This window comes from Mesocricetus auratus, unplaced genomic scaffold, assembly GCF_017639785.1.
Source record: "Mesocricetus auratus isolate SY011 unplaced genomic scaffold, BCM_Maur_2.0 Super-Scaffold_100676, whole genome shotgun sequence".
NCBI classification, from domain to species: Eukaryota; Metazoa; Chordata; class Mammalia; order Rodentia; family Cricetidae; genus Mesocricetus; species Mesocricetus auratus.
Window position 1 is genome coordinate 68,852,482 of NW_024429266.1, and position 24,730 is coordinate 68,877,211.

The 24,730-nt window shown below is 47.0% G+C and overlaps 1 protein-coding gene and 1 pseudogene across 3 annotated transcripts in view; both read left to right on the forward strand.

Annotated features, from left to right (window-relative positions):
* Window positions 1-5,168: 5,168 nt before the first annotated feature.
* On the forward strand, window positions 5,169-6,487 carry LOC101823806 (annotated as a pseudogene).
* A 7,047-nt stretch (window positions 6,488-13,534) lies between these two features.
* Cfap221 (cilia and flagella associated protein 221) overlaps window positions 13,535-24,730 on the forward strand; it is a 74,884-nt gene continuing 63,688 nt past the window's right edge. For 2 of the 3 annotated variants that reach the window (XM_040738604.1, XM_040738606.1), the window contains exons 1-5: window positions 13,535-13,653; window positions 15,401-15,586; window positions 19,270-19,370; window positions 23,923-24,009; window positions 24,170-24,268. In XM_040738604.1, coding sequence (XP_040594538.1) covers window positions 15,448-15,586; window positions 19,270-19,370; window positions 23,923-24,009; window positions 24,170-24,268 — 426 coding nt within the window. In that variant the 5' untranslated portion in view covers window positions 13,535-13,653; window positions 15,401-15,447. Of the gene's footprint in view, window positions 13,669-15,400; window positions 15,587-19,269; window positions 19,371-23,922; window positions 24,010-24,169; window positions 24,269-24,730 lie in introns of all 3 variants that reach the window. The other variant, XM_040738605.1, reaches the window with a different exon arrangement.

The window sequence follows — 24,730 nt, forward strand, 5'->3', positions numbered from 1 at the left end:
AGGTAACGAGAGTGCTCACCGGCTCGTGCCCATTGATAAGGACTGCTCAGGACTCCACCCGCTGGGAATAGCAGGGAGGGAATGGGGGAAGAGAGCTCAGGGCTGGCTGGGAGGAGAGAGGGGGAGGGACCCCAGTCATAGATCTGGAGGCAGCTGCAACCTCCCTTTTTCCCCTCCAAATCACAGTACTCTCTCCGAAGTCTAAGGATCTAAGCCGTGAGCAGAGACAAGGTAGGCAACACTTTTTTTTCTTTTTAATCCTCTATTGCCGATGGAGACAGAGTCTCACTATATAGCCCAGGCTGGCTTTGAACTCACAAACCTCCTGCCTCAGTTTTCCCAGTGTTGGGATTCCCACAGCTGGTCTAGGCTCTCTCTACTAACCAGTTAACTCTTCCCAGGCTGACGTTTAAGCAAACAGAAGTCCATGCCTACTGTGTCCTACAGGACAGTTTGAAGTAACATAAATCTCTTTTACTTAGTGTTCACTACTGCAATAAGCACAGCAGCTAATCCACACATAAAGAGAAAAGGGTCGGTTTGCTTTTGTAGTCTGGAGGGCTCTGGAGGGCCCATTCCTTTGAGCCTGTGCCAGATCAGCCCACTATGCTTGGAGTGTTGAGAGTGCATGCTGGGCTAACCTTACTGGCTAAAGAGGCCTGGGGACAAAGAGAAAGAAGTCAGGGTTCAGCACTCTCCTCTGAGGTTATGTCCCTTATGACCAAAGACTAGAAACCACCACTTTCCCTAACTTTCCCTAGTTCTACCCCAGGGACAAAGGCTCTAACTCAGGGGGCCCTTAAGCAACATTTGACACCCCAAACTCTGCAAAAGATACTCCTTTTTTTTTTTTGGTAGTCTCAGGCCCATCCTGGCCCCAAATTCATTTTGTAGCCAGGGATGACCTTGAACTTCTGACCATCCTGAATGCCAGGATTATGACCTACCATTGTCACCACACCCAAGTGTATATGGTGCACCCAGACAGCCCAGCAAAGGGTACTGCTTGGTGTGAGAGCCAGACTGTAGATACTGTGGTAGCCATTATGGGGAAATACTGAATTGTGCATTCTCCAAGCTCCAGTGTCACCCTCCCTGTGAAAGGGAGGAACCATTCTTTTATGTCAACAGCTTCTTAGTTCCTAATTCTAACCCAGTTCCCCAGTCATGCTATATAGCAAAGTGTTTCATCTAAACCAAAGTCCCAACCATCAGAGCCCCAGAAATTCAGTGTGTTTTCCCAACAGAGTCTTGCAGTTATCCTGAAGACAGGGGAGCCTGTTTTCCCCTGTGAGCCTGTGAGCCTGTGAGCCTGTGAGCCTGTGAGCCTGTGAGCCTGTGAGCCTGTGAGCCTGTGAGCCTGTGAGCCTGTGGGGAGGTTTGTATAGATCAGCAGTAGATGACATCTTCAATCACTTTCTCCTTCCTTTTTGAGGCAGGGTCTCTCAGTGAACCTGAAGCTCATTATTTGGCTATAGTGCTAGTAACTGAGCCCCAGGGGTCCTCCTATCTCAGGCTGCCCAATGTTGGGTAACATGTGTAGCCCACCGGGTCCCACTTTTTATAAGGTCTCATGCTTGCACAGCAAGCAGCTCATAGACTGAGCCATCTCCCCAGCCCATTTGCAGACACACGTAGAACCTCACTGAGGCAGGTTGAAAGGGTAAACACAGCGCTCAGGAAACAAAAAAATTTAACGAAAACTTTACCTAGTGCCCAAAGGGAAAGAAATCTTTCCTCCTCTCCCTTTTCCTTCAGCATGTCCTTTAAAATACTTTGTCCCCCTGCAGTACATACAGATCCTTAAAGGTCTAAACAAGCCTCTTGACCAACTCCTAGCACTTACTTTTTAAGAGAGCGTCTCTAGCCCAGATTTACCTTTAATTCCTATGATATAGCTGAGGATAGCCTTGAAGGTCTGGTCTTCCTACCTCCACGTCCCCAGTGCTGCGATTACAGACATGTCCACCACACCCGGTTTTATGTGGTGCTGGACCAAACCTGGGGTTTGTGGATGTTAGGCAGGCACTGGTCTGGAGCTTGGTTCTTGCATGGAGCTTCCTACTTGTCCAAATGGGTTGAGGAGTTAGTTCCCTCTTTTGTTTGGCTAAACACAATCATGTGTGCACAAATGAGCATCTTTCCTGATGGTACCAAAGAGTGTTGCTTTTGTAGAGAGCTGGTTACGGCACAGTCAGTCCGACTTGATGCTGACTGAAAATGTATCAGTCACTTTTTTTATTGCAAGCATGAGACCTTATAAAAAGTGGGGCCCATTGGGCTACGCATGTTACCCAACATTGGGCAACTTAGGGCAAAAGAGTTTAGCTTGGCTCATGGTCTGAGGGTACAGTCCATCACGGTAGGAAAGACATGGAGGCAGGATCACGAGACGGCAGGTCACATGGCATCCATGGTCAGGGAACAGAGAGATGAACTCACTTTCTCCTTTTTACCCAGTCCCGGACCCCAGCCCATGGGATGGTGCTGCCCACATTCAGGCTGATCCTCCTGTCTCAGTTAACCTAATTTCCCTCGCAGACATGCCCAGAGGTTTGTCTCCATGGAAATTCTAGAGCCTGCCAAGGTGATAACATTAACCATCACACCGAATTAGAAAATTGTCTCATTTTCTTCACTTTGTAACGAGGATTTGCCAAGCTGGCTGGAGACCCTTTTAAAAAATATTTCTCCAGTTACATCTTATCATTGTTTTTGTTTTGTTTTGTTTCCTCACAGCAAGGAAAAGACTTAGTAGAGAATTTACATTATTTGACAAATATTTACTGAGCACCTGCTCTGCTCCAGGTGCTACATTAGGGTGATGGAGGACTGAGGAAATTACCTTTGCCAACCTCAGTCCCATATAGAGAGACTAATGTGTTCTGACTGCACCCACTCCAGGAGGCTAAAAAGACAAACCGAGGCTGCCATGTATTTGAGAGTCCTGCATCACCACAAATGTTGGTTAGCAGACACAAGCAACTGTAGAATGCAGAGTGGGAATTTTTTTAAGACTTTAGTAAACGCTATGCAAAGTATGTAGCGATGCTATGAAGATGGTTCCCCTGGTAAAGTGATTGTAAGATAAGCATGAAGACCTGAGTTTGACCCCCCAGCACCCACATAAAAAGCCAGGCTTGGTGGTATATATCTGTGATCCTAGTTCAGGAGAGGTGGAGATGAGCAGGTGAGAGGCTTGCTGGTCAGCCAGTCTAGCTTTATCTGTGAGCCTTGGGTTGCAGTAAGAGACCTTGTTTCTAAATGAATAAATAATCAAGGTGTATGGTTTCTGAAGAATATGACTCCTGAGACTGACTTCTGGACTTCACATACATCACACATGTGCTCACATGCCTATACAATGTACACACACACACACACACACAGAGAGAGAGAGAGAGAGAGAGAGAGAGAGAGAGAGAATGAGAATGAGAATGAGAATGAGAATGAGAAGAGAATGAGAATGAGAATGAGAATGAGAATGAGAATGAGAATGAGAATGTAGGAAGGTATCAGACAATCAAGCCTGGTGGATTTGTACATTTGCTAAGCCCTACCTGTCCCACCAAGCACATCTGAATATCCTTATTTTACAAGGGTCAAGCCTGCAGCTATGTATAGTTTGGCCAGTCAGCCCCCATTCTTCCTTTTAATTACACAAACTTTTCTCATCCATTTTCAGACCATGGACCTTGTTGGGGCTTTCAGGAAGAGCAGCCCAAGAGTTATCACATGACCCAACAGGGGAGTGGCGTCAGCATCCTTCAATCAAGTAAGCGGTGACTGGTTCTGAGACTGGCATGGGACTCATTCTCATCAAGAGGAGTGACACCAACACATCCTATATATTGACATCACGATCAAACTAATAGCAGGATGGCAGTCTTTTCCAGAGCATGGGGACATTCTCATTGAGAATGAAACCAGCCAGAGTGGAAAGAACCAGTGATGGAGAGAAGAATGACCCAGTATCTTCTCTCCTTGCCCGCCTGCTCTTGCTTTCACTGAGAAGTCCATTCCTTCATGGGCATTAGAGCCTACTTCTTCAGGATTCTGGTGTATGTTGTAGACCAGTTGAGACATCAAACCTTAGGAATTGAGCAACTACTGGATTCTTGGACCTTCTATTGGTAAACAGCCATTGTTGGACTAGCTGGACCACAGCCTGTAAGCCATTCTAATAAATCTCCTATATAGATGATTGATAGATAGATAGATGTATGATAAGGTAGAAAGATAGATGATAAATAGATTTATGATAAGATGATAGATACATGTATGATAAGATAGATGATAGACAGACAGATAGATAGATGGATGGATGGATTCATTCTATAAATTCTGTTCTTCTAGAGAACCCTGACTAATACACTTGCCTTCTAGCAAGGCTTCCCTGAGAAAGTAATATTTGAGACTTCTGGGAGGACATAATGGAGAAAGGAGGAAGACATCGGCTGCTCCAGGTGTCTAAATCTAAGGTCTCCATCAGAGGCATGGAATCAACTACTCGGAAAGACCTGTGCTCTGGACGGCAGCATTACTGAGAGCAGAACTAATGTTTGATTGATGAGCCGTAAATAATGGGTGAGAGTGGTTTCCTATTGAGCACTGAGCTACAAAGGTTTAACATTCACATTTTAATGAGGTTTTTATGGTCCAGCCTCTGTGTTTGCTTTCTAGAAATACAGACTGCTTTCTCTGGGAGGCGGTTTCTTCTTTACTTTTTGTATTTTCCTCCACCACTTGTCAGCATTCTTTTGAATATTTATATGAAATATGAGAGTTAAAGCAGAGCAAATAAAAGAGCAAATAAAACCACACCTGAAAGAGTGTTATTAGTGCTTTCAAGGCCTTATCTTCGCTCTATGGAAGGTCAGGAGCGCCCAACCTTCCCAGAGAAACCCACATGGCATCTGGTAAGAAAAACAGAATACTTGTGGGGTGGGGTGAGGTGAGAGGGCTCAGCATGTAAAGGTGCTTGCCCCCAAGTCTGACGATCCGAGTTCAATCCCTGTATGCCATAATGTGGAAGGAGAAGTTACTTTGTTAACTTTTTCTCTGACCTCCATACATGCCTACACACACACACACACACACACACACACACACACACACACACACGATAAACAAACGCATAAATACATACATACATATATACATAAATATGTAAGTATTATAAAGTTTCTAAAGAATATTGGGCTTTTCTTCTGGCAGCAGCCATCAAGTGAGCCAGGATGAATGCATACAAGTACATCCAGGAGCTATGGAGGAAAAAGCAGTCTGATGTGATGCGCTTCCTGCTGAGGGTCCATTGCTGGTTGCTGGCAACACCGCCAGCTCTCTGCGCTGCACAGGGCTCCCCGCACCACCCGGCCTGATAAAGCGTGAAGGCTGAGGTACAAGGCCAAGCAAGGTTATGTCATATACAGGATTCGTGTCCACCGTGGTGGCCACAAACACCCAGTTCCTAAGGGTGCAACATACAGCAAGCCTGTTCATCATGGTGTTAACCAGCTAAAGTTTGCCAGAAGCTTTTAGTCTGTTGCTGAGGAGAGAGCTGGGCGTCATTGTGGGGCTTTAAGAGGTCTGGATTCTTACTGGGTTGGTGAAGATTCCACATGTAAGTTTTTTGAGGTTAATCTCATTGATCCTTTCCATAAAGCTATCAGAAGGAACCCTGACACTCAGTAGATCACCAAACTAGTCCACAAGCACAGAGAGATGCGTGGACTGACATCTGCTGGCCGCAAGAGCCGTGGCCTTGGAAAAGGCCACAAGTTCTACCACTCTATTGGTGGCTCTCGCCGTGCATCCTGGAGAAGGTGTAATACTCTGCAGATCCACCGTTACCACTAATACATGTGATGTTTGTAAAATTCATACCCAATAAACAATTTAGGACCGTCAAAAAAAAAGAATATTGGTAACAGCAAAACTGGACTCAAATCCTGACTTAATCACCAATTGATATAGGACCTCAGGCAGGTTACTTGGACCCTAGAGCCTTGGGTTTCTTCGTTTACACAGCAGGTGGTAAATACACATCTTCTGGCATCACCATGTAGTAAAGGGACAGACATTGTCTTCAGTCCCGTATCTGCTGCTGAGCCTACGTAGTTCCAAAGCCCTGGTCACACTCAGCTGGTAATAAAACGAGAACATATGGGTGGGAGAAAAGAACTTGTAGGCAGAAAGACTAAAAGACACCCAGGGTGGGGTTCAGAGAGAGAACACATTATGTACAAATATATAAAATACATAGTGAATATATCCAGTAAACTAGCTTAGCAAGTAATGGCACTCACCCCCAGACTGACCACCTGAGTTTAACCCTCAGGTTCCAGTGGGTAGAAGGAGAGAGCTGACCTCTCTGGTACCCACTGCTTTCCACATGTGTGCCGTGACACATACTAACTAACCATGTATAAGAGAATGTACTATATACGTGTATGGGATTGCCAAAGAATAAATTTAGTAAGTTTTTTGTTTTGCTTATTTGGTTTTTGTTTTAAGAAAGAACAGAATTCAGTGCATGTAAATAGTTGACTGAAATGGGATGTCCAGGGAGAGTCCCAGTGAGAGCCCAGCATCAATGATGTAGCAGAGACCAGACTGGTGATTCTTTGCAATGAACGCCTGCATGTAAACATGCATGGATAAAGGGGTTTACTGTATGACTCACTGTGTCACATTGAAGCTTCCATGATGAGATTGCCCCTTTCTTCTTTCTTTATTTTTTCCTTAAATTTTATTTTGTTTTATTTTGCAGGGACTGGGAGAGGCTGCAGGGGCAGGGTGGGTATGAGGGGATGGGAGATAGGATTGGGAGGCATGACGTGAAAGACAAAAAGGACTGATGGGGAAGTCCTGTGTATGTGTCAATAAAGCACTGTTGACCAATAGGAAAGCAAGATAGGTGGGACTAGGACTCTAGGAGGATTCAGTGAAGAGACTGGTCGCCATGTGATCGCCCAGGAGCAACGGGTGCTCAGGAATGGGTCCTCAAAAAGGTAAGTCCTTATAAAATATATATTAATAATTATGAGTTAATAATCAAGTCAGAGCTAGCCGATAAGAAACCAAGCAAACAGCCAACAGCTTCATATTTAATATAGTGTCTTGTGTGTTATTTGAGGGCTGAAAGCGGCAACAGGACCCAGGCAGCGGGCAGGAAGAGTACACGTTACAAAAGACAAATAAGTTTAAAAAGGAAAAAGTAGTTGTCTGAGATCTTCGTTTAGATTCCCAACTGACACCATCAGTATCCATCAACAGATGATGCCTGCAAAGGTCTACATCCAAGATTCCTGACTTCAAACCGAAATTCCAGTCACAAGGGAGGAGAGACAAACTTTCTCTGCTGTGTCTTACCTTATTTTTTAAATACAACTTTTAAAAGATTGATATATTTTATCTTATGTGCATGTGTACTACATGCCTGGAGCCTGTAGAAGTCAAAGGAAGATTTCGGATCCCTGGGAACTGAAGTTATAGACGGTCGTGAACCACCATGTGGGTGCTGGGAATTGAACCCCTCTCCATGTTTCAGGGAAACCATGGGAGCAAGAATGAAAGAAAGATCATAAAGGATTATAGGAGATTGGAAGGATCATTAGCTAAATACAGCATTGTAAAAGTCTTCAAGCTGGGCGGTGGTGGCTAACACCTTAATGCCAGCACTCGGGAGGCAGAAGCAGGAGGATCTCTGTGAGTTCAAGGCCAGCCTGGTCTACAGAGTGAGTTCCAGGACAGTCAGGGATACACAGAGAAACCCTGTCTCGAAAAACCAAATAACAATAAAAAATCTTCAAGACAAAAATCATTAATAGTATATTCAAATATCAAGTATGATGGTGTTAACTGTCAACTTGACAGGATCTAGAATCACCTTGGAGACAAGCCTTCTGTAAAAAATAATCTAGGATAGATTAGTCTCTTGGAATGACTAAGGAAATTATCTTGATCAGATTAACTGAGGTGAGAAGACTAGTCCACTGTGGGTGGTAACCATTCCCTGGCTGGTCCTGGACTGTATAGATGGAGCAGGCTAGGAGTCAGTCATGTTCCCTACTACTTAATGTTGCACTGTAAACTCCTATCCCAAACTTTGTGTCTTGAAACAACCACCATGCTATTATATCTCACAAACTCTGAGATCTTAAATTCAGGTGGGACTCGACTGGGCAATGAAAACAGTCATGGTTTCATTAAGATCTAAGAGGAGAGGACAGGACCCTCAGCTCTCCATGGGAGTAGCGTGGATCAGTAGCTTGACTAAGATACTACACTGCAGCCAGAGAAAGAGCAATGGGGGAGTTGGGCAAAAAGAGAATGTAGGAGCCAGGTGGCAGTGGTGTTCTGCCTATGTCTGAAAGCAACCTAAGCATTTTGAGCTTATTTCTGATACAGTGTGAAGACCCTGCAGATTTAAACAAGGAATCAATGGCCCTTCTGTTCCATGGAAACTTGTGACCAGCTTCTACGCCTGTTGTCATGCTCCTCTCTTCTTGTTCTCCTGGGGCCTGGGGCACCTCTCTGTCTGGTCCTTGCGAATGCCAACTACAGTAGGCACATGAATAGAGGAAGTAATTGACCATCTAGACCAGTCATAATTGCAGGGCATCCATGGGATTCAGAATTCTCGAACTTTAATGAGCTTATAAATATCCTGGTGAAATTTTATTAAAATGCAGTTTCTGATTCAGGAGGTCTCAAATATTCTACATTCTTAAAAAGCTCCAGCGCCGTGGCTTATGTTGATTGAACATCCAGGGTTCAGAAATCAGCCTGGGAATGTGGATGGGGGATAGCTCAGTCGGTAAAGTGTTTGCCTTGCAAGCATCAGGACCTGAGTTTTAGATCCCCATAACCCAAATAAAAAGAGCCAGGCATGGTTTCTCCAGCTTGCAGTCCTAGTGCTGGAGAAACAAGGACAGGAGGATCCCTGGGACTTATTGATCAGCCAGTGAGAGACTGTCTCAATAAACAAGGTGGGTGATAATTGAGGAATGACACTGGAGATTGTATTCTGGTCTTCACATGTACACACACACACACACACACACGAAATCATTGTATGTCAGGTGTATGAAGCAGTAGGAATAAGATCATGGGATGTAAGTACTCAACAAGCAGAGGTGAGATGGTGCCATTCAGCCCTTCTTTCTGGTCACTTATCCATGCCATCCATTTCATCCAAATGCTAACGCCCCTTGTGACTTCTGATGGATGCTGCAGCTCCAGAAACAATTTTTGGACACTACAAAGTTCAGAAGTTGAGAAAGATATGGCAATGGCTCAAATTGGCAATTAATCCAACAGGGTCTAGAATCACCCAGGAGACAAATCTCTTGGCTTGTCTTTCAGGGAGTTTTTCAGATTAGCTAAACTGAAGTGGAAATACCCACCCTGATTGGGGCAGCACCATTCCATGGGCTGGGGGCTTGGACTGAAAAAGAAAAGTAGGAAATGAACTGAGCACCCGCATCCATCTCTCTCTGCTTCACCGACTGAAGACAGAATGTGGCCAGCCACCTCACACTGCTATTGGCATGGCGTCCCCCATGGTGGACTATTCTCTTAAGCTAAGCCAAAATGAACCCATCTTCCTTCAGTTGCTTTTGTCAGGCATGAGAAAAGTAGCTAATGCAATAGTATGTCTCTGTGTGCCCTACTTAGTAGAGAGGACACTGTAATGTCTTAGTAGAGAGAAAGATGTTTACAGACTTTTCCCAGAAGTTAGAGTCTCATAGCCAAAATTGGATGACAGAGGTGCCCAACCTTAAATTGATCAAGCATTCATGCTTAGCCTGGATGCAGCTACTAGAACCTAGCTGCTGTTAGACAGTGGATAGTGACAACAGACCGTGACACTGTGGCTTATGTGACCAAATTTTATATATATATATATAATGATAGGAAATGAGTTTTTACTAAGAAAATGCTAAGATTTTATTTTAAAACGCAGTGCAATATGCATTTATATAGGTAGGTGCATGGAAATATCTTGCAGTGTGTGTGTGTGGGGGAATGATCCATGCTGGGGGTGTGTGAGATGATCCATGCTGGGGTGTGGGGGGATGGTCCATGCTGGGGGTGTGGGGGGATGGTCCATTCTGGGGGGTGTGGGGGGATGGTCCATGCTGGGGGTGTGGGGGGATGATCCATGCTGGGGGTGTGGGGGGATGGTCCATGCTGGGGGTGTGGGGGATGGTCCATGCTGGGGGTGTGGGGGGTGGTCCATGCTGGGAGTATGGGGGGGATGATCCATGCTGGGGGTGTGGGGGGATGGTCCATTCTGGGGGGTGTGGGATGATCCATGCTGGGGGTGTGGGGGGGATGATACATGCTGGGGGTGTGGGGGGATGATCCATGCTGGGGGTGTGGGGGGATGGTCCATGCTGGGGGTGTGGGGGGATGATCCATGCTGGGGGTGTGGGGGGATGATCCATGCTGGGGGTGTGGGGGGATGGTCCATGCTGGGGGTGTGGGGGGATGATCCATGCTGGGGGTGTGTGGGGGGATCCATGCTGGGGGTGTGGGGATGGTCCATGCTGGGGGTGTGTGGGGGGATGATCCATGCTGGGGGTGTGTGAGATGATCCATGCTGGGGGTGTGTGGGGGGATGGTCCATGCTGGGGGTGTGTGGGGGGATCCATGCTGGGGGTGTGGGGATGGTCCATGCTGGGGGTGTGGGGGGATGATCCATGCTGGGGGTGTGTGGGGATGGTCCATGCTGGGGGTGTGGGGGGATGATCCATGCTGGGGGTGTGGGGGGATGATCCATGCTGGGGGTGTGGGGGGATGATCCATGCTGGGGGTGTGTGAGATGATCCATGCTGGGGGTGTGGGGGGATGATCCATGCTGGGAGTGTGGGGGGGATGGTCCATGCTGGGGGTGTGTGGGGATGGTCCATGCTGGGGGTGTGGGGGGATGGTCCATGCTGGGGGTGTGGGGGATGGTCCATGCTGGGGGTGTGGGGGGATCCATGCTGGGGGTGTGGGGGGGGATGATCCATGCTGGGGGTGTGTGAGATGATCCATGCTGGGGGTGTGGGGGGGATGATCCATGCTGGGGGTGTGGGGGGGATGGTCCATGCTGGGGGTGTGGGGGGATGGTCCATTCTGGGGGGGTGTGGGATGGTCCATGCTGGGGTGTGTGGGGATGGTCCATGCTGGGGGTGTGGGGGGATGATCCATGCTGGGGGTGTGTGGGATGGTCCATGCTGGGGGTGTGGGGGATGGTCCATTCTGGGGGTGTGGGATGGTCCATGCTGGGGGTGTGGGGGGGATGATCCATGCTGGGGGTGTGGGGGGATGGTCCATGCTGGGGGTGTGGGCCGGAGGGTTTGAGAGTGCTGGAAGCTGGGAGCCTCCTGCTGTCCTGAAGTCTTGTCCTGTCGGGGCACAAAGCATAAAGAACTAAAGCAAGCCGCTAGATCACCCAGTGAGGTTCCATTCTCTAGGTCAACCGTTACCAAGTAATCACTGGGAACTAAGAGCTGTGTCAAGGGCTGTGGAAGATGCAAAGATCAGACGCCGGGGCTTCCCCCTAAGAATCCTGCTGTTTGAGACACATCCATAGAGCTGGGTGTAGCTCAGTTGATAGAGTGCTTGCCTGCAAGAAGGAGGCCCTCCAGTCTCCTAGCACTGCACACAAACCGAGTGTGGTTGGTGGTGCACATTTGCAGTTCCAGCACTGGGGAGGTGGAAGCAGGAGAATCAGAAATTCCAGGCCGTCCTTGGGTACATAGCAAGTTTGCAGTCAGCCCAAGATGCATAACACTCTATCTCAAAACCAAAATCAAGGCACACACACAAAAATGATGGGTGGAACACAAAGAGATAAAGATGGTAGAACACGGTTGGGTGTGGTGGCACACGCCTACAATCCCAACACGTGAGGGGTAAAGTCAGGGGGATCAGGAGCTCAAAGTCATCATATATAGAGAACTCTAGGCCATCTTAAGTTAGATGAGACCTGGACTCAAAAAGGGGTGGAAAAAAGGTCCATGAAAACCCAAAGAAGAAAGAGTCTCTCTGGCTGGGAAAATTATGAGAAGGGCTGAAAGTGAATCTTACTTAATGCCAGTATTTAAATTTTATACGTGTGTGTGTGTGTGTGTGTGTGTGTGTGTGTGTGCGCGCGCACTCATGCCACAAAACACATGTGGAGGCCAGAGGATGACAGCTTGCCTGAGTCACTTCTCTCCATCATATGGGTTTAAAGATCAAACTCAGATCATCTTGCTTGGAAGCAAGCATATCTAACCATTGAGCAATCCTTCCAGTCCCAAGATGAGGTTTTAATAAGTGGTAATGATGGTAAGGAAAGAGGGAGAAGTGGACACCCCCCAAAAATGAACCTATGCAGGTGGGGGAAGGGCTACATCCAGTAGAAATCTTCCCGTGCCTTTGGATTAGATTTGAAGTCTTCTCCACAAGTAGGAATTCAGGCGGCCTGCTACTACAAACCCAACCAATAACTCATGACCGGGGAGGTCCACGCTCTAGAGAAGGACCCGCTACTGTTGTTTTGCTAAACCAGATGTTGCCAAACTGCCTTATAAGTATTTATACCTAGAGTAGTACAGCCCTCAACCTTGGGCAGAGAAGCTGCTCTCTGCAGTGGGCAGCAGTTAATGCAGAGATTCAAAACTGGTCAAAGTGCTGATGATCAATGTCTACCGAGTGCTCAGCCTTACAGAACATCTATAGCAAGCCAACTCCTGACCCAGTGCTCAAGGAAAATCAAACAGGGAGGGCAGAAAGACTAAGAGCCAGAGGACGCAGCGCTGTGGGATGCTGTTTTCTGACATGACGTGGCTAGGGCACCCACGAACTCCCTGCAGTTGTGGCCACCTGCACAAGACCTAACTGTACAAGGTCAAGGCAACAAGATCAGGCAGCACTAATTGGAGTCAGTGGGTTATTAACAAAAGAGGAAGTGGAGGGAGAGGGGATGTGTTGAGGGTTGTGGTCTGGGCTGGGAGTTCATATGATCAAAATGCATTGTTTACAAGTATAAAGTTGTCAAAGAATAAATAAAGATACACTTTTTTAAAGGATGGATATAAAGGCATATGGGAACTTCTTCAAAATAATAGAAAGTACAGACAAACTTATTGGCTGAGATTTGATCATGGTTGCAGTGGGGGAATCAAAACTTCTTTTTAGCAGTCTGCCTAACTTTGCTAGCGCATGAACTGTACTGTAAATCAAAGTGTGAACCTGGGAGTGTGGGTCGCAGAATGTGCAGAAGGAGGTCCCGCCCCCAGCTGCTCTGTCGGTCTCACCAGTTCTGGGTGTCGCCAAACTTTCTCAGCTCCTCTGGGGAAGCCACTGGTTTCCCACATAGTAAGTGGCGCCCTCAAATCTTTTTCAGGCTCTGCACCCACTCAGAGCCCTAAGAAGTTCGCCCTCGCTCCAGAACAAAAGCCGTCCTGCTTCCTCCAGGTTTGGGGACTGTTTGGGCACGCCCTTCAGCGTAGCCTGGGAATGCGTCCACGTTGTCATGGCGACGCTCTGAGTAGGTTCCTGCGCGCCGCCGAATCCCGCCCCGGAACTATCCTCTGCTGAGTTAAGAGGCCTCTGACTTGGGGGCCAGAGTGTCCCGAGGTGGTCGCTGAGCTGCTAAAAGGGGAACCCCAGGCAGGTGTCCAAAAGGTGTTCATCTTGGGACTGGGTCCGGGGTCCAAAGAAATGATGGGGGTGGGGTAGATGGTGAGTCTGGGTTCTAACCAACTCTTAGCATGGGTGGAGTTAAAAGAAGAGGGGATTCGCCCGTGGTGAGGCCCTGCAACTTGACCCTCCCTGAAATACAGGCAGTGACTGTTCGGGTCCTAGAGCGGCAGGGGCTGGAGGGTGAGCTAGGAGTCCGATGTTGGATGACAGGTGTGCATGATGAGGGTTGAAGCCGGTCCCATGGTTGTGCGAGGAACAAGCCTTCTTTGCTACTGCAAAAGGTTTCGGGGGAGACTACAGACCAACTTATGTCTGAAAACGATTGTTCGGCAGCTACTGTGTACTTTAACTGTATTTCTGCGTTCTCTGGTGTCTTCTCCAATGCTATGGGACTTCTTCAAGAAAAAACAAAACAAAACTCATAACATGCAATTTTGATTTTACCTTCAATTTCAGCGGCTTCTCTAAGCAGCCCCCCTGACTTGTGCAAAGGCCTCTAGTTAAGAGTAGTGTCTGATATAGAAAATGTGGGGTTTGGGGCCAGCAAGATGGCTCAGCAGGGAAATAAATGTGCTTGCTTTGCAAGCCCAAGGACCTGAGTTCAATCCCCAGAACCCACATAAAAGTGGAAGGACAGAATAATTTTAGGTTTATCCTCTAATCTCCACATATACACTGCTGCTCGCCACCACGCGCGCGCACACACACACACACACACACACACACACACACACACACAATAATAATCAAAACTTCTAAGAAAGTTCTGTTTCAAGGCAATAAAGTGTTCATGCCAAATGACTTATAAAATAGTAATTGAGAAAGGATGTTAAAGGGGGTTGGGAGTTGGTGTTTAAGAGGAAAGTGGAATTTCCAATGACTGTCAAGGACCCATAGAGTTCCCAGGCATACCCCAGGTCTCTATGACCTGGCCACCTGCAGGCTTCATTACCTCTCTCTTGCCAACTCAAAATGCTGAAGAGACCCCTGTGGATGTGATGTAGAGACAAGTCAGAAAGAATTGTAACTGTCAACTTGACACAATCTAGAATAATCTGGGAAGAGGGTCTCAGTGACCCACTTAGTCTAGATTAGGTTGACCTCTGGGTATCTGTGGATTGATTGTTAATTGATGTGAGAAGACTCAGCCTATTGTGGGCAGCACCATGCCCTAGGCTAGGCCTGCACAGGGCAAAAGTGAAGAAACCCAGGAGGCAGAAGGAAGCAGCTAGCAGGGAGCACTCCGTTCTCTCTGCCTTTGACTGTGGGTGTCAATGTGACTACTTGGTCGAGTTCCTGTCCCAGCTTCCCCTTGGTGACCTGGAGCTGCAAGCCAAAATAAACCCTTTCCTCCCTGCCTTGCTTCTTATCATAGCAACGGAAAGGAAAAGTGGGAACTTTCCAAACTGACTGGGCTTTAAGAGTCCCTCTCCCCTTTGTGTGCCCAAGAAACACCCCAGGAGCACACTTCAGAAAAGCTCTGAAGAGTCATGGGAGAGTCCGAGGCATGTTGCCATATTGGGTTATGGTGTGCGATGTCAAATGATTAATGAGAGAGCCGTGTGTGGGAATGCAGAGTCCAGCAGATGAGAGCAGGGAGGGCTGGAGCCACTGTTCCCCATGCAGGGACACGAGGCACATTTGTCAAGAGCTAAGAAGAAATATGTGCGTGATTTCTCACGATGGTTCTGCTACTCCTGCTTTTTCTTCCCAGGAAAAGACCTTTGACTCTAGAAGGACAGCTCCATTTTTCACCAGAAGATGGCAGTTGTGAAAACGCCCATACAGGAACTAAAAAATGCAGAAGAATCCTTTGATAAGGTGTCACCCCTCCTCTTGAAGAGCCTGGTGGAGGAACCCAAGAAGAGAACAGAAGTGCCTAACCACCTCCTAGAATCCAGTAAGTGGGCAGCGGCCATTTGTCTACAAATTATGTCTCCAGGGGATCCAAAGTCCAAGAAGCTGGGGTTGTGGGTGCTGATTTTTCTGTATCATTTTATAGGTCCACAATAGTTTTTATTCTTAAGAATGGCAGTTCTATCTAGATCTAGCTGCTTAAAAGGTAGATTTAAAGCAACGTTTATTTTTATTTTCACTTAGGTGTATGCTTGCGTGTGTAAGCCACTTGTGTGTGGTGGGGTGCCCATGGATGCTTTCAGAGGGGAGGGCATTAGATCTCCCAGAACTGGAGTCACAGGCAGTTGTAACCCATTTCACGTGGATGCTGGGAACCAAACTCAGGTGCCCTGGAAGAACTGGAAGTGCTTTCAGCCATCGAGTCTTTTCTCCTGCCTCCAAACAACAGATTTTTGAGGTATAAATTTATCACCAAGATCCGTGCTTCCATTTCTTCACATGCTGCTGTGTGAGGAGAGCAGGGCGAGAAGCGAAGCCAGATTGGAAAATTCAGTGCCTGTCTTACAAGCATGAGGACCTGAGTGGTGTGCCCTTGTGACCCCGGCTTCACCGAGGAGGATCCCCGAGGATTGGGGGGTCCCTGAGGCTCACTGGCTGGCCATCCTAGACTAAATGGCTATTTCCAGGCCAGTAAGAGAACCTGCCTTAAAAAAACAACATGGAGGGTGGATGACAACCAACATTGTCTTACAGTCTACACACACACACACACACACACACACACACACACACACACACACACACACACACCGAGTTAACACATGAATAAAAAACCAATGTCAGAGAAAGACTGAAATGCTTTCCCACCAAGGCCGACATGTATTAAGGCATTTGCAGAAAATCTGAACAGTACTCAGATGACCCAAAAGCCCACCACACTGCAATATAAGAATCCTGTTACATGCCATCTACCATTGAACTCTGACGTTTCCCCAGCCCTACCCCACTTCCGTTTCCTAAAGCGCTTTTCTCTCAATGAGCTACTTCTATTCTACCACCCTTCACGTGTCCCGATGCAGGTTGCATTTCTAAGGGTTGCCAAGAACTCTTTCCTTTCCTTTTCTCTCTCTTTTGATGAGCTGTCAGGGCAACTCTGGCAATTCTTTAGACTGAGTTATAATCTGATAAAGTAAGAAACCACTAGGTTTGCACAAGGGGTTTACCACAGTCCATTCCCTGTAAGAGGATTCTTTGATGAGGTTCCTAGAGCCATCCAGGCTTATAGCTGGGAGGGGAGAGGCCATAAGCCGCTTTTAATTGTGCTGGATTGTTTGTCTGCTGGTGGCTGGCTTCAACTGGACTCCAGAGTGAAGGGCTCCTCTCCCTTCTCACGTCTCCCCAGTTTTCCCTGTCTCTCTCTCCAGCTTCACCCTGAGCTGTCTGACCTGACACCATTGCCACGCACATGTCATGTCTGACTCATCCCCAGGACCAGCCACACAAGTCACCCACCAGGAAAGACTCCGGGAAAATCCTAACCTCCGGGAGAGGCTAACCACCGATCTTCATGAGTTTCACCTGATGGCCGTACAACAGCTCCCTGAAAACATTCTATTTCTGTTTCACTGTTGGAGCAGCTGACATGTGAGGAAGTCCCACCATTTACCGGAAGTGGACGCCTCGTGAGGGAGGAGGTGACATTCAGCTGGTGGCAAGCCATGGCCAGCTCCATATCGTCATGTGTTGGAACCCTATCTTAGCTTCATTTCCACCGCTGTGGTGAAATACCCTGACAAAGGCGACTTAGGGGAGAGAGGGTCTGTCTGTTTCAGTTCACAGTTCCAGGCTGCAGCCCATCACAGCAGGGAATTCAAGACGAGAGTTTGAAGCAACTACTCACATCCCATCCATAATCGAGAGCAGAGAGAAATAAATGCATGATTGTGCTCTCTGATAACAGTCCAGGACCCCCAAATCGGGGAATAGTGTCTATGGTTTCAGGCTGGGTCTTTCCACATCAAGACAGTCTTCCATAGACATGCCCACAGGCCAGCTTGATCTAAAGTCTAGATTCTAGACCATTCTTCATTGAGACCCTCTTCCTAGGTGATTGTAGGTTGCACCAGGTTTAAAACTAGCCACACCCCCAACATATGCAAGCCCACCTTAAACCTTAGAAATGCATTTGTTCCATGAGACTCTTGTCACCTTAAGACTGTCAAGTACACGCTGGTGTATTTGGCCATTTCTGGGCAGGAGCACTGTATGCTGCTTTATGACTCCAAGACAAAAAATAGCATTGAAAAAAAATAGCTGATTTGCAATGCCGAAGATCAGTCCAAGAGCTTTCTACTTACCAAGCAAGGGGATCTATTACTAAGCTAGTTTCCTGCCCAAGAGTAAATTGTAGATTGGTAAAACAAGGTTTTAAAAAATAAACAAATAAGATCTTTCTTTCTTTCCCTCTTTTCTTTTTTGACTTGCTTTGCTTTTGAGAGAAGGTCTGATGTAGCCCAGTCTGGCCTGCATCTTCTTATGTGGCTAAGGCTAGCCTTAACCCTTGGTCCTCCTGTGCCCACCTCCTGATTGCAGGGATTATAGCCATGTGTTACCATGCCTGGTTGAAAATAGTTTTTTGTTTTTTGTTTTTGAGATTATATAGACCAAAGTGGCTTCAAATTCACAGAGGTCTTCCTGCCTCTGTACCCCCACCTCCTTGTCCCGGGATTAAAGGTGCTTGCCACCACATCCAGCTCTGAGAAATACCTTTGGTTAGACTCTGGGTCTAGGTAAAGTTGGTTGCATTACTGCAGTGTAGGTCAGTGGAGCCGGTTTTTCTTATCTTGTCATGGAAGGTCCTGGGAAATTCCTGCAAAGGAACCAAGTAATCTTGATCCCTCTCCTCTTTCAATTTCATTTAAAAAAGAGCTGAAATGGGTGTAGCTCAGTTGGTAGAGCCCTGCCTAACATACGTGAGGCCCTGAGCCCCATCTCCAGCACCACATAAAGGAACATGGTAGCACATGCCTGGAACTCCACACTCAGGAGGGAACTTTCCAAAGATGAGCCTGATATGTGCTTGTAACCCCAGCACCAGGGAGGCAGAGTCAGTCAGGTCCCTGGGGCTCGCTGGCCAACCAGCCTGGTCTACCGTCTAAGTTCCAGGCCTGAGAGACGTGTTATCTCAAAAATCAAAAAACAAAAGAGAAGTGGAAACACCGGAAGAATGACACAGGAAGCTGTCCTTTGACCTCCACAAGTAAACACAAAGACATTCATGACACATGTGGAGAGCAAATAACTTTAGTAGGTAATGGGCATGTATAAACAAGATGAAAAGGAGAGGATGGAGAAAAGACCAGTCTTTCAAGGGCACTGGCTGCTCTTGTAGACCTGAGTTTGGTTCCCACCACTCATATCAGGCAGCTCACAGCTGCTTGGAACTCCAGTTCTAGGGGATCTGACATCCAATTCTGGCCTCTACAGGCAGGGAGGCAGGCAGGCAGGCATGCGCACCCCCCCCCCACACACACACAAATCTTTTTTTAAACAGAAAAGCAGACTCAGTCCAGTTTATTTGGGACTCCTAATCCATCTTATTGACAGCTGTATCCACTATCTGGACATTGCATGCTCTTAAAGTGCCCTAAAGGAAAGACAGCCCAATACTACTTCTACAATGTAGTATTCTGTAGAGCTCATGATGGACTTGTCTTTATTTTATAGAGGTTTATGCCAAGCTTCTGAACAATAAGGCCATCCAGGCCAGACCAGGCATAGTCCATTTTGGAGGCTATGAGATAGAGAAACAGCACCAACAGATTCTGGTAGGTACTTCTGAAGGGCATGGGGTGGGAAGCATTTATATTCCTAATTCAGACATAGAGCAGGAGCCAAGGAGGTGGCTCAAGGGGGAGGTGCTTGCTGCACAATCGTGAAGACCTTGGTTTGATTCCCAGCTGGGCTTGGTGGCATGTAAGCCATTTGCTATGAAGGTGGAGACAGGTGGATAGAGGGACTTACTGGGCAGCCAGACTCCAGGTAAAAGTGAGACACATGTTTCAGCGGTGAAACGGCTCTGTGGGCTAAGGCACTTGCCAACAAGCTTGATAGCCTGAGTTCAAGCCGTGGGAACAACATGGTAGAGGGAGAAAACTAACTCCTACAACTTGTCCTCTGACCTCTATAAGAAATCCATGACACGCACTGCCCCCCATAAGTAAATAGCATAACAAAAAATTCAAATGTGGGGCCAACAAGGTAGCTCAGATGGTTAAAGCACTTGCCACCAATCCTGACAGCCTGAGTTCGATGCCCAGGATCCCCCATGACAGAGTAAGGGAAGTTGTCTGAGCTCCACACATGTGCCATGGCAATGCTCACCCTCCAAATAAATAACTTTTTAAAAAATTAACTAGAAAGTTACTAAGAAAGACACTCAAGGTTTACCTCTGATCTACACACACACACACACACACACACACACACACACACACACACACACACACGGGTACAGGTGCTTGAACACACACACACAAATATATATACATATGTATGTATATATATATATATATATATATATAGAGAGAGAGAGAGAGAGAGAGAGAGAGAGAGAGAGAGAGAGAGACTTAGTCAGAAAGGCAATTCCTTGAAGAACTCTTTCCTCTTCGGAGGAAAGAGTATTTTCCTGTCAGCATTCTTTCCAAAAATGTGTCCCTCCTGGGCCACTGTAGAGACCAGAGTCTGAGCTTCACAGCAACCCTGTGGGTGGGGCATCTAGAGAAACCCCCCAATTTCAAAAGTTTAATCCACTCGTTCCAGTGCACAGGATATTGAATGAGATGGATGGGACTACATTCTGGGACTGTCTTCCTCCAAACCAGCGTGGTTACAACACTTGGGAAGAGGATGTCCCTTTCCTAGGACATCCCAGGCAGGGCTGCCTTTGACCTGCTCTGCTCAGGTGCTATGCCTGCCCAGAGATGTGTCTAGGTGTGGGAGACGGTGGTCACTCCAGTGCACACATTCTCTCTGCCGGAATGGCTGATTTAGGCACCTCTTTGCTGTTCTGTTTTTTTTTTTTTTACCGTGTGGGTTGGGATTTAGATATTAACATGAACAACATGAGGGGACCAGCGAGATTGCTTAGCAGTTAAGCATGCCTACTGCTCTTGCAGAGGACCTGACTTTGGTTCCCAGCACCCAGACTGGGCGGTTCACAGCTACCTGTAACTCTAGCTCCACGGGATCAGACACATCCTCCTGGCCTTCACAGGCACCAGCAGGCATGTGCACAAACACAAAGGCATGCATGCACATGTAACTAAAGATAAAACCTTTAAGATCTGAAGTCTCAACTCTGCTTCATCCTGTTGGAGGGCAGCCATGTGTCTGCCTTTTTCATATTGCTACTTCCTCAGCATCCAGCGCAATGCTTGACACACGGAAGACGCTCAACAAACACTTGCAGAGGAAAGACTCTGAACTCACTCTCAGACAAGGTTGACTTGGCTATTCACTCACTCAGTACCAACAGTGTGGCATCTAAAGCATCACACCGATTCTATCAGACCTTAAAACAAACAAGCAGTAGATAAAAGTACAACATGATGTCATCTTAAAAGCATTCGGGGAGACGCTGGGAAAGCCAGCTTCCTGTTCCCATTAGGAAAGCTAAATAGAAGCCCAAAGCAATTGCCTTAAGGTTCTTACCAAAAGCATTCGTAACTGTTAGAAGTGCTGGTACTAAGTAAGTGTATGGGCTCAGCCACAGAAGACACAGCCATATGGACCTGCTTCCTCACCCACAAAGCTCAGGGAACATTAATGAATAGAGGACAGAAAGAATGTAAGAGCCAGATGATGGGGAAGAGTGCAATTAAATACAGCCTTCTAGACATGGCTTGGTTTTGCACGTAACTCACCGCAGCTATGGCTGCCTGCACAAGACCTTCACAAGATCAAGCCAGTCAAAAATCCCAGGAAGGCTTAGGGAGAGACTACTGAGGCCCCAACCCTAGCTGAAGACCTATTGGCAGTAGTTGGCCACTAGTGGAGGGAGAGTCAGTTTTCTTCTGAAGTGTGTCAACCGACTGTGCCGGAGTAGATGACCTCACACTCAGTGTGCATATGGGCGGCCCTAGTTTCAAAAAGGTTCTTGTCAATCAAGGGGAGAACTGTTAACTGTTCTGTTTTACTAGGGTCCCTCCTACAACTCAACAGAAGTCATTTATTGTGCCAAAAAAAGATCCCAAATCATTCTTATATCCCAGGGCTCTGCACGGGGGCACCTAAGGTCTCCATCATCAGCCTGCTGCACAGTTTCTTTTTCAGAAACACAGACTTGCATCTAAAACATTTATCACACTCTTGTTTGTAACGGCCATGGCTTTGCTGAGTGAAAGCAGCTCAACCCAAAACAAGTGTAATACCAATTCCTTCAAAGATTAACCCTGGGCTTGATGTACTGAACAGAACACCTGTGCTGTCCCAAACCCTGCAGCTCAAACTGAGAGATCCCTTGTCCTGAGTCATGGTGTTGATGGGGACTTGAGCACAGGCTTGGGTACACTCAGAGCTCATCTTGAAATGGAAGCTGGGTCTAACAGCCTCGGACATGTTCCAGGCGAGGCTACAAATGGTTCAGGTAGCAGCCAGCTCCTGTTGGTTTTCTAGCCTGTTCGACTGGGGTCTCCTTTTCTCTCCAAAGAGATTCAACCCTACATTGATACCATTGAAGACTCTCAGGATGGTTCTCAGTAATTGCAGCCCCTCAGAGTAAGGTAGACATTCTGGAATGTTGGTAGTCTGATTGCTGAGATGGTCTTGATTCTTGTAGTAAACGAGAAAAGGACTTTCCCAGGTTTTGGCACAGGAAACTATACAAATTGTCCACAAGTGGAATGATTGTGTGTGTGTTCATTAACCCTGAGGTCATGTTGATCTAAAGGGCTTGAGATATCTGTTTGAATGAGTATTTATATCAGTGCTTGAGTCTACTTGGAAATTTTAAATAATGACTTGTGTTTTGTTTTGATTTTTCAAAACCCAAGACCCCCCTGCATTATTTTTTCTCCTTTAGGTGACATATTTTTTCTCATAAATTATGTTTATTAGTAAATAAGCCATCACTTTTCCCAGGAGAGAGCCAGTGTGGTTGTGGGCCCAGACAAAACTCATTAACCTGTAATGAGCAGTGCCCTCCAGATTTCTGTTCAACACCCTAATACAGTTTTCAAGAACTCTACCCTTACTGAGATGCTGATTCTCAAAATTAGGGCAAGGACTAACCATGTCTTCTCAGGATGAAAACTAGACATTTCTTATCCTCAGGATATAGGGATGCAGAGTCAGGACTAACCATATCTGTCTTCAGGGTGTAGGAATGAGTAACCAGGACTAGACATGTCTCTCCAGTCCTAACAAAATCATTTTGTGATAACCAATTGACAGTCTAGAACTAAAAATTAAAAGCATCATATATATTTTTTCTACACAGGGTTTCCCTGTGTAGCTTTGGAGCCTGTCCTGGAACTAGCTCTTGTTTACGAGGCTGGTCTGAAACTCACAGAGATCCACCTGCCTCTGCCTCCCAAGTGCTAGGATTAAAGGTATGCGCCAACACTGCCTAGCAAAAGCATCATATTTTTTAAGTTGTGTGTCATTGATTATATTAAATGTTATTTACATGTAAATATATGTACATGCAGGGCAGTGGTGGCACACACCTTTAATCCCAAAACTCAGGGAGGCATAGGCCAGCCTGGTGTACAGAGTGAGTTCCAGGATTGCCAGGGCTACACAGAGAAACCCTGTCTCAAAAAACCAAACCAAATGAAGCCAAAACAAACGTATGTACATAAATACACATGTATAACATACACGTTCTAAGAAGACAGGAAAAAGCGTGTGCGCCTGTGTGTGTGTGTGTGTGTGTGTGCATATGTGTATGTAAGTGCATGCGTGTGTATACACGAGGAAGTCAGAAGAGAGCCTGTCTTCTTCCTCAATCATTTTCTACCATATTTTTTGAGACAGAGTCTCTCACTGAACCTGAAGCTAATCGGTTCTTCCAGACTCACTAGTCAAGTAGCTCTAGGGGTTCTCCATCTCCTCCCTAGCATTGAGGTTCACAGGTACAAACTGCTGCGGCCATACCCAGATTTTTACTTGGGTGGCTGGTGATCTGAACTCAGCTCCCCATGTTTGCCTAGCAAACAATTCACTGACTAAGCCATCCCTCACCCCGTATTTCATGCCTTTTAAAAAGTTTAAGATAACAAGTGTCCTCAAATCCTCTTTGTAATAAAGATGAGGTGTAATCAGTGAAGAGAGGAATATATAATAAGTCAAATCCTAACTCATCCTTTTCTCCCCCAGTACATTGCCAATATTTCAGATGAAGACACACACCTTCATATTTTACCACCGCAGACCAAATACTTCAGGATCGCCTATGAGAAGAAGGTACTGTGTCTGGGTCACCTTCCCTGCTGAGGAAGATGCGGGGTGGGTTGTGGTTTCCATCTCAGGTCCGCGAGTGTGTGCACCCTCCATCCTACCCCCGCCCCCAGTGCCAGGCTGCCAGGTCTGGGGCCTGTCCCAACACAGCCTACCTGCCTTCCAGGAGCATCGCCTCATCCCAGGCTTGTCTCTCATGGTCACTGTTACATTTTCTCCAGATGAGTGGCGTTACTATTATGACTGCATCCGCATTCACTGTAAGGTGAGTTCCTGGAAGTAGCTATCTGGGTAGTAGAGTGGGAGGGGGCGTGGCCGACACACTTCATATCCTGAGGGAAGATGAAGGAGCGCTAGAAGGGCCTCTCATTGGAGGAGCTAGGTGGTCCACAGATGGAAAGAGATTTGGACATAGCGATCCTGGGCAGGCTCCCAGAGCACCCTACTGTCTCTGCTGGTGCCTAACACTTAACATATCATAGCCCAAAGGGAAGAAGATAGAGCCAGGACAACCCCTCAGCACTCTCAGAGTGGTGGGTGAGGCTGTAGGCTCAGGGCTGTGCCTGCATCCCAACTAGGATGTAACCACAGAGAACCTGGGAAAACTTCCTGGACGCTGCACTGTAATCCTCCATGGCCTGTGCCAAACCTCCGTTTATCCTGTGGTGCTGGGGCCCCGTGAAAGCTTTGTCAACTGACTCTTATGTGCTCCTTTAAGTGCAGGGCT